Here is a 15,320-nt window from a genome sequence, read left to right as displayed (position 1 = left end):
GGGCAATTAGGGACAAGTTCTTAGTCAGACCTTTGCAGAGACCATAAGCTGGTTGGCAACTGCCAGACTCGGTGAGCCTCGGGGGTCCATTGTTTCCTTAGCAGGGTATAGTGGCTCACACCTCTAATCCAAGCATGTGGAAGGCAGAGGCAAGCAGATCTCTGTGAGTTCGAGGCCAGCTGGGTCTACATAAGGAGATCCTATCTCAGGGGAGAGAGAGAGGAGAGAGAGGGGTGGGGGCAGGGCAACATGTTTCCTACTGAAAAATGAGGAACTCTGAGGAAAATTTATTATTATTATTATTAATTATTATTATTTTGCAAAACTAGATTGGGATAGAGAGAAGTTTGGGCAGTTATGAGCACCTGCTGTGCAATCTCGGAGAGTGGTGTTCAGAACTCAATATCTAGGTAATGAGCCATTTGTCCCTCATACTGCTGTGACCCCAGCTCTGAGCCGGGCAGAAACATGAGCATTTCCAGGGCTCGGTAGCTGAGAAAATATGAGTCGGGTGGTGATGATGCTGCAGGCCTTTAATCCCAACCCTCGGGAGGCAGAGGAGGGCCGATCTCTAAACCTGGTCTACAGAGTTCCAGGACAGCCAGGGCTACACAGAGAAACTGTCTTAAAAAATACCTGATGCCCTCTTATAGCCTCTGCAAGCTGAGAAGTATATCCTCCCAACACACACACACACACACACACACACACACACACACACACACACACACGCACATCAAAAATTCCCGAGCCGGGGCGGTGGTGGTGCACACCTGTAATCCCAGCATTCTGGGAGGCAGAGGTGGGAGGATTTCTGAGTTTGGGGCCAGCCTGGTGTACAGAGTGAGATCCAGGACAGCCAGGGTTATACAGAGAAACCCTGTCTTGAAAAAAGCAAATAAAAAAAAAAATCCCCAAAACACTATGTTTACAAACCCAATTCCCAACCCCTGCAAAACAAAACAAGGTGGGTACTGGTGGCACAGCTTTAACCCCAGTACCCCATAGACAGAGGCAGTCCGATCTCTGTGAGTTCGAGGCCAACCTGGTCTACAGAGTGAGTTCCAGGCTGGCCAGGACTACACTGAGAAACCATTACTCGCAAAACCAGAATCAAACTAAACCAATAGGGGCTTACAAGATGGTTCAGTGGGAAAAAGCACTCGGTGCCAAGCCTGGCCCGATTCCCCGAGTTTGCTCCCAAGATCCGCACAGTGGAGGCAGAGAACTAACTTCCATAAGTTGTCCTCTGACTACAAAAGGACATGTGGTCTCCCCTATAAATTAAATAAACAAATGGAATTTAAAGATATTCAAAATCTCTAAATCAGAAACCTGCAGTTCCTGGAGTTGGGGGGAGGGGGTGCCACGGTGCCGGCTGCCAGCTGCAGAAGTCGGTCACAGGTTGATTTTCCCCCCTTGGCAGTGAGGATGGAATACAAGCCACCACAGATGCCAGACATTTGATTTACTGTTGAGGCACGCTTATGGCCCGTAGGAAAGACTTTTGGGGAGCTGGAGAGATGGCTTGGCAGTGAAGAGCACTGAGTGCTCTTCCAGAGGTCCTGAGTTCAATTCCCAGCAACCACATGGTGGCTCACAGCCCTCTGTGATGGGATCTGATGCCCTCTTCTGGTGCATCTGAAGACAGCTACAGGGTACTCATATGAATAAAATAAATAGCTTTCCTCGAGGCTCCCACATGGAGTACCCGAGCTTTTTCCTGTCTCACAAAGGGTCTATCCCAGGGTCATTCTGGGTATGTTCATCCCTAGAACCTGGAGGCAGAACATTGAAAATAAGAACGCCCAAAATCGCTGGGCGGTGGTGGCGCACGCCTGTAATCCCAGCACTCTGGGAGGCAGAGGCAGGCGGATTTCTGAGTTCGAGCCTGGTGTACAGAGTGAGTTCCAGGACAGCCAGGGCTATACAGAGAAACCCTGTCTCGAAAAAACCAAATCCAAAAAAACCAAAAAAAAAAAAAAAAAAAAAAAGAATGCCCAAAATCTTCAGAACGATGCATCATTAGCAGGAGGCATTGAGTCTTTGATTTGTTTGGTTTTTTTTGTTTTTCTTTTGTTTTGTTTTGAATCGGAGTCTGTCCTCAAACTCACTCTGTAGACCAGGCTGGCCTTAAACTCAGCAGGAGATTCTCCTGCTTCTGCCTCCCAAGTGCTGGGATTAAAGGTGTGGGCTACCACATCTCACTTCGCTGTAAGGCAACCTGAAGGACCCATCTGGTTTCCATGGTAACACTCATCCCTTCCTATGCCCTCTCTGGGTTGGGTCCTTTGTTTGCTTTGGTTTGGTTTTGAGACAGGGTTTCTCTGTGTAGCCCTGGCTGTCCTGGAACTCACTCTGTAGACCAGGCTGGCCTTCAATTCATAGAGATCTGTTTTCCTCTGCCTCCTCAGTGCTGAAACTAAAGGCGTGCACCACCATTGCCCTTCGAGTCTTTTTTGAATTTTGAAATGGGGTTTCTTTTAGCCCAGGCTGGCTTTAAACTTCCTATGTAGTAGTCAAAGATGACCTTGACCCTCCTGCCTCATGCTCTCACATGCAGGGATTAAAGATGTGCACTACCACACCTGGTTTATTCAGTGCTGGAGATGCAGTGTTGGGGATAGAACCCAGGACTGCACAGCCACGAGGCAGGGAGGCAGGCATGCTAACTAAACCATTCCCCAAGCTGCCTGGCTTTGTATCTGCCCAAGGGAACGAAGAAGACTAACACTAACCTTCTAGAAACTATTTCTCAAAGGGTCCCAGACTCCACATTTTGAGACAAACCCTCACTGTATAGTCTTGGCTGGACTGGGATTCAGAGAAATCCTCCTGCCTCTGCCACCTGAATGCTGAGATCAAAGGCACGGCCACCACACCCTGCCTCTTTCTCTTTTCAATTATATTCACAAGCAAAACTGCCTGCGATGTTGGTCTCATGTGTCAAAGACAGCCCTGAAAAGTCTGGGAAAACAAAGATGGCATCCAGTGGGGTTTCCCCAGTGGGCACTCTTCCCTGCGCCCTTCTGGGAATGACTGGTTCAGCCAGGAGGGGGTGGCACACACCTTTGATCCCAGCACTAGGGAGGCAGAGGCAGGCGGATCTCTCTGAGTTCTAGCCTGGTCTACAGAGAGAGTTCCAGGACAGCTAGGGCTACCCAGGGAAACCCTGTCTGGGAGTGGGGTGAGGAGGTCTCTAAGCTCTTCTCACACATCAGCAGGGATCCCCACCTCCGGGAATAACGACTAAGAGCCCTTCATGGAGCCACTTCTGGTCCCTAAGTTCTCCCGCCATTGTTCTTGATTCTATCCTTGAGGCTGTCCTTGGGATATCCTTGGCTGAACTCACATTTTTCTTTTTTCTCTTCCTTCCTTCCTTCCTTCCTTCCTTCCTTCCTTCCTTCCTTCCTTCCTTCCTTCCTTTCTTTCTTTCTTTCTTTCTTTCTTTCTTTCTTTCTTTCTTTCTTTCTTTCTTTCTTTCTTTCTTTCTTTCTTTCTTAATATATTCACCATTACTCTCTATAGACAGAAGAGGGCATCAGACCCCATTGCAGATGGTTGTGAGTCACCATGCAGTTGCTGGGAAACTGAACTCAGGACCTCTGGAAGAGCAATCAGTGCTCTTAACCATTGAGCCATCTCCCCAGCCAAACACACATTTTTCTATTTGCATACTTTTCTATTCTGGGGAACTCAGTCCCAAGCCTCCTTCTCACCCTTTATACTCCAAAGAGGCCAATGTGGCGTCTCTTTTATATAGAAAACGTCAGTGAAAAATAGAGTCCACCTAAGAACCTCATTAAAGTCCATGGTTCTCAACCTGTGGGGCAAAACCCTTTGAGCTAACATCTACCCACCGCCAGCCCAATATTTACATTGTGGTTCTTTTTTTTTTTTTTTTTTTGGACTTTGTTTGTTTTGAGACAGGGTTTCTCTGTATAGCCCTGGCTGTCCTGGAACTCACTCTGTAGACCAGGCTGGCCTCAAACTCAGAAATCTGCCTGCCTCTGCCTCCCAGAGTGCTGGGATTACAGGGGTGTGCCACCACCGCCCGGCTACATTGTGATTCTTAACAGTAGCAAAATTACAGTTGTGAAGTCACAAAGAAAATAATTTTCTGGTGGGGGGGGGTCACCGCAGCACAAGGAACTGTATTGAAGTGCCCCAATGTTAGGCCACTGTTCTAGATGGTTCTTTAGTAAGGAGAGCAAAGTCCACACCAGTTTTGTAAGCTTCCATAGCGCCCTTGTTAATCTGAGACAATGAGTCACTCTGCTTAGGGTAGCCTGGAACCCATTACCCCAGGCTAGACCCGAACTCAAGGCAATCCTCCTGCCTATGACGGAAATGCTGGGATAATGGGATTGTGCCACCATACCTGGCTTTTATAGAGGTTTGGCAGCCTATCATTATTTGCAGGAGTTTCCATGCCTCTTGACCAAATTTCCTCTACGTGGACTTGACCTTGGCTGACCCAAGAATGCTATGGCTGCGATGGGGATCTCGCCATGTAGTTGGACTTAAATTCTTATGTCGACTCGGCTAGCTTTGAATGTTTTGGTGAGGGTGACCTTGAACTCCAGACCTTTCAGCCTCCACCCCAGGTGCTAGATCACAAGCGTGACCCAACTTGCCTGACTTAGGGAGCAGTAGGGATCGAACCCACGGCTTCCTTCACTCTTCCGACTGCGCTATATTCCCAGCCCTGGGTCTTTGAACTTTCCATCTTCCTACTTCAGCCTGCCACGCTCTGGGGTCACAGAAAGGCCCCTCTCCCCGACGTTCTGTTTGCCAGTCTCCTTGCCCTACATCCATCTGCCAGGCTGGCCACTTAATGTCTCCCTAGTGGAAGACAGATGCCTGCATTCCTAACAGAACCCCGCCATCACCCACCGAAGGTACCATCAGTGGAGGCAGACGGCCGGCCGGACCATCCTGATCCGGCGCCAAGCAATCCTGGAATAGAAGGTGCGAGAGCCAGGTGAGGCCAGGTGGAGTAGGCGGCGTCACTTCCGGCCATGCTGGGACGGAAGGCTTAGGAGAGGCTCTCAGGAGCGGGAAGTCAGGTAGCTTCTCGCAGGAGGCTGCGGTGGGCCTTGCAGATCAGTTGAGCCTTGGATGGGCAGGGAAAAGAAGGGCATCTCCATAGGAGGGAGCACCAGAGCAGAAGGTGTGCAGGCTGGCTGAGGGGCAGAGAGGAGGCGGAGCGGCATCACCGTCATCCATCAGCACATTTATTGACAGCCCCTAGGAGGCGGGGCTGGGGACAGAACATACAAAGACAAGGACCTGCCCTCAAAAAGGTTCCATTCTAAGGAGACAGGGACAGAAAAATACAGAATGGTCTTTCCTGGGGGTGGCAGGCTCTCACCTGGGCAGGTCAGAAGCCTCAGTCCTACCTTGCCCCAGGGCCAGCTGCAAGGCCATTGGGGGTGTCTGGGGGCCCGCAGCTGGGGCATGAACACCCGGCTCCTAGGCGGTGGGCCCCCAAACTGCAGGAAGGGGTTAGCTCAGGATATGAGAACAATCCAGTATGCCTTGACGCTTGTTCGATCCCAGTAGTGTGGCAGGGTGCGACAGACCCCCCAAGCAAGACCCCCCCCGGAGGAAGCAGGACCCCCATAAAGTTCTTTTTCATTTGAGGACCTGGCTTGGCACCCTGGAGGCCCCAGCCGGGGAGACAGAAATAATAAAATAAAATAAAAAAGGCAGAGTGTCCTTGGTGACCGAAGTCCAGCACCCTGCCCACCCCACCCCCCCAGCCCTCCATGGGCCTCTTCGGGGAGCCCCTCTTCCCCAGCTCAGCCTCCAGGGCCCTGGGCCTGCCTGAGGCTAGGGGGAGGGGCCTGCCCCTCCCCCCACCCAGGCAGTGGGGGAGGAGGAGGAGCCATGAATCAAGTTTGTCTGGAGCCCCTCTGGGAGGCCGCACCCTGGCTCCTACCGATGAGGGGGTTCAGGCTGAGAGGGTCGTGGGCTCAGCAAAGGGGCTGGGCCAAAAGGGCACCCGGGGGAGCCCTTGGCTGGGGGCACTGGGCGGGAGTCCAAGGGGGGCAGGCTCCGGGGTACTGCTGGTGGTGCTCCCCGGGCGGCCCCAGTGGGCAGCACGGCAGCAGCTGGGAAGGGTTTGGGGGGCTCCACGGCGGTGGCGGCGGCGGCAGTGGTGGGGGCCGGCTGGGCAGAGCGCTCTCGACGCCTCAGCACTTCCTGTAGTTTCTCTGCCTGTGTCCGCCTCAGGTGGGCCAGGGCACGGCCCCTCTGGAAGGCGGGCAGGAAGGCCTCCAGGCTCTGTTCCCCCAGCAGCAGCTGCTCCATCTGGACCTGGGTGGTGTCCAGGAGGGAAAGGGAGAGTTGGGGAGGCAATCTGGTCAGAGCCGGATCCTTCTTCTCCCCCACGGTGACCAGCCAGCAGAGGCCCTGAGCTTCCGACCCGGCCCAGCCTCTGGGTGGGTTACCCAGACTGGACAGGTGACCACCTGATTTCCACAGGGAGGGCCGTCCCCTACCCTTCAACACTAGTTAAGGATCTGCTCCCAGCCCAGCCCAGAGAAACGGGCCTAACTGTTCCGCCGACCCTGCCCTCCAAGGTCTGTAGACATCCCTAGGACGTCGAACTCTGCAGTCCCGAGCAGAGTCCAGAAAGTTCTGTTAGGCAATCCTGGAGGGCTTCTCGGAGAAGGCCCCAACGAGACCAGGTTGGTTTCCCTCCCTGTTCACCTGGACCCAGCCACCTCTACCCCTCACCTCAGCCTCCTGTTCAGCCTCCTCCAGCTCAGCCTGCAGCCAGCCCAGCGCACATTGGGGGCTCCAGCGATGCATGGTCTTCTCTGAGGACCACAGGGGGACAGACAGGGACTCTGACTCTCCCATTGACTGCAGGTGACACTACAGATCCCATCTCTGTGGCCTCCAAATCCTCAGCTCCCTTTGTTTTCCTTTGAGGCACGGCCTCATAGGGCCTCTAACTTGGAACTCACGATGTAGCCCAGGCTACCCTTGAACTCCTGATCCTCCAGACTCTAGACCTCAAAGTGTTGAGATTGGACGCATGAGCAAACATGCATCCAATCTTTTTTTTTTCTTTTCAAAAAGAATTTAGTTTTAATTATATGTATGTGTCTGTGTGTGGGCATGAGAACTTGAGTGCAGATTCCTGAAGAGGCCTGAGGTTGTCAGACCCAACGTGAAGTTGGAGTCTGTGCACTGCCCAGCATGGGTGCTGGAAACCAAACTCCTATCCTTTCCAGCATTCCAACAGCTGATCCATCTCTCCAGCTGCCATAGTCACCGCCACCACCACCACCATCATCATCATCATCATTAATTGAGATAGGGCTTGCTGTATAGCCCAAACTAGCCTGCCAAATGTGGTTGGTTTGCCTCAGCCTCCTGAGTGCTGGGATTCCAAACATGTACCACCATACCTGGCTCAGTATGTTCAATACCATGGGTACTACTTGAGTGTCTGTGGACAGATGGCTTCCTCACTTCCACGTTGAAGCTAACCACTTCCCAACCCATTAGTTAGGGCAGACATAAGGCGGTACTACAGCCTAGCATAAAAAAATAAAGCACTGTGGTTTTGCCCACTGGGGCACCCCAAGTTTTGAGTTTCTTTTCTTCCTTTTTTAATTTTTTAAAAAATTTTTATTTCATGCGTATGCATGTTTTGCCTTCATATATGTATGTGTACCCATGGAGATCAGAAATATTATTGGATTTCAAAGAACTGGAATTATAGGCCATTGTGAGCTGCCATGTGGGTGCTGGGAATTGAACCCAGGTCCTCTGGAAGAGTAGCCAGTGCTCTTAACTTTTGAGCCATCTCTCCAGCCCCATTTCTCAGTTTCTGTTTAGATATTGGGCTTTTCTTTATTTAAATGTGTTTATTTTGGTTTTATTTGCATTGGTGTTTGCCTGCATGTGTGTCTATGTGTGCAGGTGTGAGATCTTGATGTTACAGACAGTTGTGGGCAGTTATGTGGGTCCGGGGCTTTGAACCCGGGTCCTCTGGAGACACAGTCCTCCGTGCCTTCAAATGCTGAGCCAGCTCTCCAGCCCCTGTTGTTGTTGTTGTTTAAACTGTTGTAAATTACATTTTTATTTTGTGTTCTTGTGTGTATATGGGTGGACACACTCATACCGTTGAAGGGTTGTAGAGGTCAAAGGTTAATTTATCCTTGTCCGCCCTAGGAATCAAACTCAGGCTTGGCATCCAGTGCCCTTACTCAGAGAACCATCTCGTCAGCCTTGATGAGATTTTTGTCATTGGTTTTTGGTTTGTTTGTTGTTTTTGTTTTTTGTTTCTGGATAGGGTCTTAGCCCAGGCTGGCCTCAAACTCACTCTAGCCAAGTGTGGCCTTGAACTAATGATCCTCTGCTGTCTGCCTCCCAAGTGGTGGAATTAGATGCGCATGTCACCACGCCTGGCTTGGGGCTCCTTTTTTCTACTGCCCTGGGTCTCAAACACAACCGTTTGGTTTTGGTTTTGAGGCAGGGTCTCCCCCTCAAGAGACTGAACAATCTGATCGAGCACTCACTACATAACCTAGGGCTGGTCGGAGTTTCGGGATCCTCCTGCCTCTGCCTCCCAAGTCCTGGGATTACACACAGTGGGGGGTGGGGGGAGGCAGCCTAGTTTTCCATGCCTGCCACTCCACAGCTCACCACCTCGCTCTTCCGGGAGGCCAAAACCAAAACTCCTTTCACACTCTGTCCAGGAGTCGGTGTGTCCCAGTCCCACCCTTAAGAACCTGGCACAGGTTAAGGCCAACCCCGCCCCACGCAGGTCTCCTGGGCCGCCCCTCACCCAGTCTCTGCAGTTTGTCTGCGCAGTTCTCGGCCACCTCTCGAAGCTCTTGGTACTTGATGGCCAGGGCTGTCCGGCCCATCTCCAGGCGGGGCCGCAAGGCCAGGTTCTCCTTGGCCAGCGCGTAGTTAGAGGCCAAGCAGGCGTCCCGCTCCAGCTGCAGACCCTGGAACTGCCGGTGGAGGAGAGCTAAGAGGCCGAAGCCTGGGTTCAGACTGCCCAGGGTCACCTGGAGTCCACCCTGGCACGACAGCCACCACAGGCCTGGCCAAAGACACCCGGGAGCCCCCAGCCTGCAAGAGGGACGGGACCAACAGGTGGAGGGACCAGGATTTGCCTTACACCTTTTCTTTGGGCCCCCAGTTTCTACTACAATTTAAAAGCAAAGCAAAACATAAACAAAACAAAACAAAAAACAACAAAAAAAACCCGCCTATCTTACCAAGCTGTTGTGAGACTTAAGTGAACCAAACTAGGAAGGCCTCAACAAATGTTAGTTAATTTTTAATTTTTCAATTAATATGTCTGCTTAGGTCCCGGAGGGCTACCCCCTCCCTCCTCTGTCCCATTTTCTACGCCTGGACAGCTTGCCTCTCATACCAGGCCTTTGTCTCGCGCTCTCCTCAGGTGTTTGTGTGGGAAGCATCCCCACCCCCTGTTCTGACTCTTGGGGGAGTGATGTTTTCACCCTGTACCTTCCCGGCAACCCCGACTCAGGTCACCCTCTCATCTCTTCTACCCCCTTTGTCGGCCCTCGACTGGAACCCCACACGCCCCTGCGAACACAATACACACCCCCTTTGCTTCCGTGGTCCCCTGCACCTGCTAGCTGTTCACCTAGCAGAAGGCAGCGCTGGGGCCCTGAAGAAGGCTTTTTGAGCCTGTTTCTAGGAGGGCCAAGCCTAGCTCCCCGCCCCTGGAGAATGCGCTCCCCTCCATCTGTCCCCTGATCCATACATGCCCCTCCTGGTCTGGCTCCTTCTAACATACACTTTCTCTTTCTGTACCCCCCACCTCCCAACAGACAACCAGTCCGGGCCTATGTCTCCCGTGAAATATACAACTTTCTCTTATGGTGGCCTACGGAATACAAGCCTCTGTATTCCAAGACCCATACCCAATGGCAGACACAAAGCCCCCTCCCCATCCAATGCATTATCCGCTCCCCCCTTTCCCAGCTATCCTCTCTACCCCAGGTGTCAAGCAGGCCTTCATTCTCCCCCGAGCAAGGCGCCTCCCCTTTCTGGCCCTACAGAACGTGGGTGTGCTGGCTGAGCCAGGGCCCCCCACAACACAGCTCACCCTCCACCTCCCGCCCCCCAGAACACACCTCCCCGGAGCATCCTCGGGAGGGCACGCCTCGCGGCCATCCCGGGGTGCACGGGTGCATCTCCGGGCGGCCCCCCCTCCGCACCACTCGCCCCAGGCTGGATCGGGGCGCCCCCCATTCCCCGGGGGCGGCTCCGCGGGGCCCACTCGGACGTGCCAGGCTCCCATGATCCCGAGGCCTGGCAGCTCCAGGGGGGTGGCCTCCGCTGGCTGGGTCTCCGGGTCCCCGCAGGCCGCAGCCCGACCTCTCCATCCCCCCACACCCTCCTCCTGCCCGCGCCCCCCGCGTTACCTTCCTGCTGAGCCGCACGATCCGGTCCAGCTTAGGCTCATCTTGAAGCAGATCCCGGAGCTGCCCGGTGCTGAGGATCCCAAAGCGCCCCGGGCTGCCGGGCTCCGGCCCCGCCCGCGCCGCCCGGGCCCGGTACATACCGCCCGCCCGCGCCCCCAGCTCGGCTGCTGGCTCGGCCCGATCGGCCCCGCTCCGCCCCGGCTCCGCTCCGGCTCCGCTCCGGGCTCCGGGCTCCGGCTCCAGCTCCGGCCGCGCGCTGCGCTGTCCGCGTTCCGCCACCAGGGGGCGCCTTGACTGCTCTTAAAGGGGCCGCCGCTGCTGCTGGCCAGACTGGGGGTGGGGCAGATAGGGGGCGGGCCGCACCCGGAGATCTCCCGCCGGGGTGCTCCGGAGCCACAACAAACCTGTCGCTCAGAGCGGGCTCTCTCCAGAAGTCCCTCCTCCCACCTGTGTCTTGAAATCTAAATTATCCTCTCACCTCGCCCCTTCATCCTGCCACGCTTCACCGCGGACCCTCCCACCCCAGGAGCCGACAGTTTGCAAGGCTCTTTCACATCTCCCCTTTGGATACCTACAGCTTTTCGAGTTGGTCTGGGCGCCAAAGCCCCTGTCTGGCTGCTAACTTGCACACATCATTCATCGCCTCCGTGCCTCAGTATTTTTCATCTGTGAAATGGGGCAGTTGAAGCACCACGCGCAAAGAGCTAGTGAATACTGAGTACCTTGGGGGCAGGGCAGGTGAATATGTAACTAACTTCCTGAGTTTCTGTTACTTTAGAGATACCGAGGCAGGCGGCGTCCCAGAATGCTAGTGTGCGTTTGCCTAGCCTGAGCAACGCCCTATAGTCCATCCCCGACACCACCAAGAAAGTAAATTAATAAAAGGTAACTTACAAAATAAAATAGATTTTAAAATCTCAAAGATGACATCACCTTCCTAAAGTCATATTACTCTAATTGACGATCCTTGTTCCCTTTTGTGTAACGAGGTTCACAGAGCGCAAGGCTGAGTCACAACCTGGGGGGGGGGACTACCCCCATCTTCAAGGAGCTCGCAGGTTAAGGCACAGTCTCAGCAAGACAGAACGACAGAGGCAGACTTGGTGTAATCCCAGCGCTAGGATGGCTGAGGCAGGGCGATTATTTAGATTTTGATGCCAGTCTGGGCTTAATAGCAAGGCTCTGTCCCCAAAATACCGATGGCAGGAGCAAGGGAGATGGCTTAGCTGTGAACTGCTTGTCAAACAGGAAGGAGGATCTCAGTTCAAGTCCAAGAACCCAGGTAAGAAGCCAGATAAAGCAGGGAGTTGGACGTCCATGCCTTTGATCCCAGCACGCAAGATGTAGAGGCAGGCGGAGTTTGGAGGCCAGTCTGTTTTGTTTGTTTGTTTGTTTTGATTTGTTTTTCGAGACAGGGTTTCTCTGTGTAGCCCTGGCTGTCCTGGAACTCACTCTGTAGACCAGGCTGGCCTCGAACTCAGAAATTCGCCTGCCTCTGCTTCCCAAGTGCTGGGATTAAAGGTGTGTGCCACCACTGCCCAGCTACGAGGCCAGTCTGGTCTGCAGACCAAGTTCCAGGATAGACAGGGCTCCACAGAGAAACCCTGTCTGGGAAAAACAAAACAACACCAACCAAACAACAGACATGGTTGTTCAGGTTCCTAATCACAGTTTTGCAGAGGGATTTGGACTCACCGGACTCAGTGGTCCACCAGCCTGATCAGTGAGGTCAGGGCCAGGTCTGAAACCAAACCAACAAGCCAAAGCAGTCATGAGAGCTGGACGTTGACCTCTGCTTTCTGTGTGCATATTCCCAAGCAGGTACACTTATATGTAAACACACACACACACACACACACACACACAGCACTATGAAAGCACATGACTGCTTCAAACCAATCATAAAGATTTATCTGAGGAGGTGACCACTGAACAGGGTGTCACAGGCTGAATAGGAGTTCTAGAGAAGCCCTGAAGCCAAGGCATAGGAACAAAAGGAGCTCAGGAAGGCTGTCCTTACTCCACTCCATCCTCCTGCCTCAGCTCCCAAGTGTTAAGATGACAGGTGTGCACCGCCACACTGGATCTAACTTAGCCATAACTGAAATCCACTCCTATGAAAGGGCCACCACCTCTGGAAGCCGTCTCCACCTCCCCAGCCCGGGCTCCTGTTTCCTGCCTTTTCTCGTGAGCTCGCCATTCTGTTCTCCCTTAACTGTAGCTCCCAGCATTATCAACAGTCTGTCTCTGAACGCCATGCTGACCTCCCCTGATCTGCTTCTCCCAAGCTGGCTATTTCTGGGAGCTTTGGAAGGAATTCCTGTCTGGCTCTCTCTTGGCCCCTCCTACTCCTTAGCCGTGAGGGAGATGGCAGGGAGGTTCCTGCTTCTCTGTCTGTTTATTCAGCCCCCAAGCCTCACATAACTGCTCTCTGTAAGACAACCCTTCCCCGTCCCTGTCCCTTTCCTCAAGTCCTAGACTGAAGAGATGGCTCGGCTGTTACGAGCATTTGCTACTCTTGCAGAGGACCAGGGTTTGGGTCCCAGAATCCACATGGTGCCCACAGCTGCCTGCAATTCCAGTGCCAGGGGATCTCATGCCCTCTCCTAGCTTCCCCTGACACTTGCACACATGTCACACACACACACACACACACACACACACACACACACACACACACGATAAGCCTTTGTTGTTGTTTTGAGACAATTTCACTGTGTAACCATGGCTGGCCTGGAATTCACTCTGTAGACCAGGCTGGCTTAGATCTCACAGAGATCTGCCTGCCTCTGTCTTCTGAATGCTGAGATTAAAGGCATGCACCACCCTCTCTGGCAATAAATATGTCTTTTTTTTTCTTTTTCTTTTTTCTTTCTTTCTTTTTTTTTTAAACCACTGGTCCTTCCATGCCTCTCTCCAGAGCTCCACTGTCTGTCCTAGAAAGTTGCCTCTGTCTCCCCTGCCCCTCCCCTCCCCCTGCCCCTCCCTCTCCCCCCACCCCATTTCTCAGGATGACCTTTGCACCAGCCCTTTGTCCCGATGCCCTCTGTCCTCCAGGAAGAATGACCTCTCTTCATTCAGAAGTCAACACAGACAGAGACTGCCTGGATCTGAGGATCACCTCAGCTCTCACTTCTGAGGTGACTGGCTAGTCCCTTAGTCTGTTCCTGATGACCTCTGTCTTGTTCATCTTAGTTTCTGCTTTAACTGACTCCCTTTCATCACCACCCTACCTCTAGTTTTTAAAAATATGCTTGAGGTGGTTGGAATAGAAACAGAGGACATACCCATACAAAGCAAGTGCTCTACCACGGAGCCACGCCCCAGCCCCTCCCCGGGGGATTCTAGGCAGGGGCTATATTACTGAGCCACGCCCACAGTCCCTTACTGGGGGATTCTAGGCAGGGGCTCTACCACTGTGTTAGATTTCTCAGTTTTAGTTTTTTTGTTTTATTTTCTATACAGGATTTCATCACACACACACACACACACACAGATGGATGGATGGATGGATGGATGGATGGATGGATGGATGGATGGATGGATGGACAGATGGACAGACAGGTTTCTAAGGGCTGGAGGAAAGGGTAGAGTGTTGTTCAAGGCACATTGTGGTCTTTTGATTCCTCGACAACTGTGTTTCTTTTCCCAAGCCCAGCCGAGCAGACCCCCACTCCGTCACAGGGTGGGGCGGGTGTGGTGGCACCTGCCTTCCATCTTAGCCCCTGGGAAGCAAAGACAGACAGGTAGATCTCTGTGAGTTGAGGCCAGCCTGGTCTACAGAGTGAGTTCCAGGCCAGCTAGAGCTACACAATAGGGAGTGCCTGTCTCAAAACAAAACAAAACAAAACAAAACAAAACAAAACAAAACAAAACAAACACAAAGGAAAAAAATCATGAAGCTGTAAAGAAACAAATTAAAAAGCCCAAAGATGCCCATATCAACTTCACTCTAGCTATTTTCTTTGATACTTTCTATATACTGATTATCTCCTCTGATTAAGACTAAAAAGAAACAGGGGACCCTTTCCCCATGGGGACTTTGGTGTGCAATGATTGCAAACAGCAACCTCCTTGGTGGTGTATGCAGCCTACTGTCTACATGGGTTGCCTCAAGGGACCTTGGAGACAATTTTCTGTCAGTTGATAATCAAGTCTTTGATCACAATGCTGTCCCTGATCTAGGCTCCAGACAGGTATGCATGGTGCATTTGAGAAGCCCCAGGGCACAGTGGCCAGGGTTCACATTGGCCAGGTCATCATGTCCATCCGCACCAAGTTACAGAATAAGGAACATGTGATCAAGGCTCTGCACAGAGCCCAGTTCAAGTCCCCTGGCCTCCAGAAGGTAGGTGGTGGTGGTCTTTAAGTTCTTCTGTTTTCTTGCTCTGGTTCCTCCTTGCTGAGTTTTTTGTTATTTTCTGTTTCCTTCCAGTTAATAAAATTTAATAAAAAAAGAAAAGAAAAGAAAAAGAAACGGGACCTGTAAGGTGGCTTTCACGTGCAGTTCTGACAACCTAAGTTCCATCCCCGGGACCCACATAAAGATGGAGGAGAACTGACCCCTGCCCTCTCACCTCCACATGCATGCTGTAGTATGTGAAAACATGCAGACACAATACCACTCCCATAGCACCAGTAAGGTGCCTATGCATGGGGAAGGAGCTTGTCTCCGTGCCTGACAATCTGAGTTTGGTCCCTGGGACCCACGAGCTAGGAGAGAACCGACGCCCACAAGCTGTCATGTGATCTCCTTGGAAGCTCTGCAGCACGCACGCACATGTGTGTACACACAATTATTAGTCAATTTAAAGACTATCGAGAAAGGACAAGCCAATCAATCACTCCTCTGGGGGTTCCCGTTAAGCTCCCCGCCCCAATGGCTGAGCC

The 15,320-nt window shown here is 52.6% G+C and overlaps 1 protein-coding gene and 1 non-coding gene across 2 annotated transcripts; one reads left to right on the top strand and one right to left on the bottom strand.

The window, feature by feature from the left end:
* Positions 1 to 5,772: 5,772 nt before the first annotated feature.
* Positions 5,773 to 11,060, bottom strand: Vps37d (VPS37D subunit of ESCRT-I). Its single transcript, XM_052167942.1, has 4 exons — positions 10,431 to 11,060; positions 8,810 to 8,981; positions 6,745 to 6,827; positions 5,773 to 6,321 (listed from the first exon to the last, which is right to left on the bottom strand). The coding sequence occupies exons 1-4, from the start codon at positions 10,566 to 10,568 to the stop codon at positions 5,941 to 5,943; spliced, it is 774 nt and encodes a 257-aa protein (XP_052023902.1). The 5' UTR covers positions 10,569 to 11,060; the 3' UTR covers positions 5,773 to 5,940.
* A 3,368-nt stretch (positions 11,061 to 14,428) lies between these two features.
* Positions 14,429 to 14,564, top strand: LOC127673448 (small nucleolar RNA SNORA70). The gene has a single exon (XR_007975178.1). It is a non-coding gene; the product is annotated as a small nucleolar RNA SNORA70 (small nucleolar RNA).
* The last annotated feature ends 756 nt before the right edge of the window (positions 14,565 to 15,320 follow it).

Source organism: Apodemus sylvaticus, chromosome 22, assembly GCF_947179515.1.
Source record: "Apodemus sylvaticus chromosome 22, mApoSyl1.1, whole genome shotgun sequence".
NCBI lineage: Eukaryota > Metazoa > Chordata > Mammalia > Rodentia > Muridae > Apodemus > Apodemus sylvaticus.
Note: the sequence above shows the minus strand (reverse complement) of the source record. Positions and strands in the feature narration are given on the sequence as shown.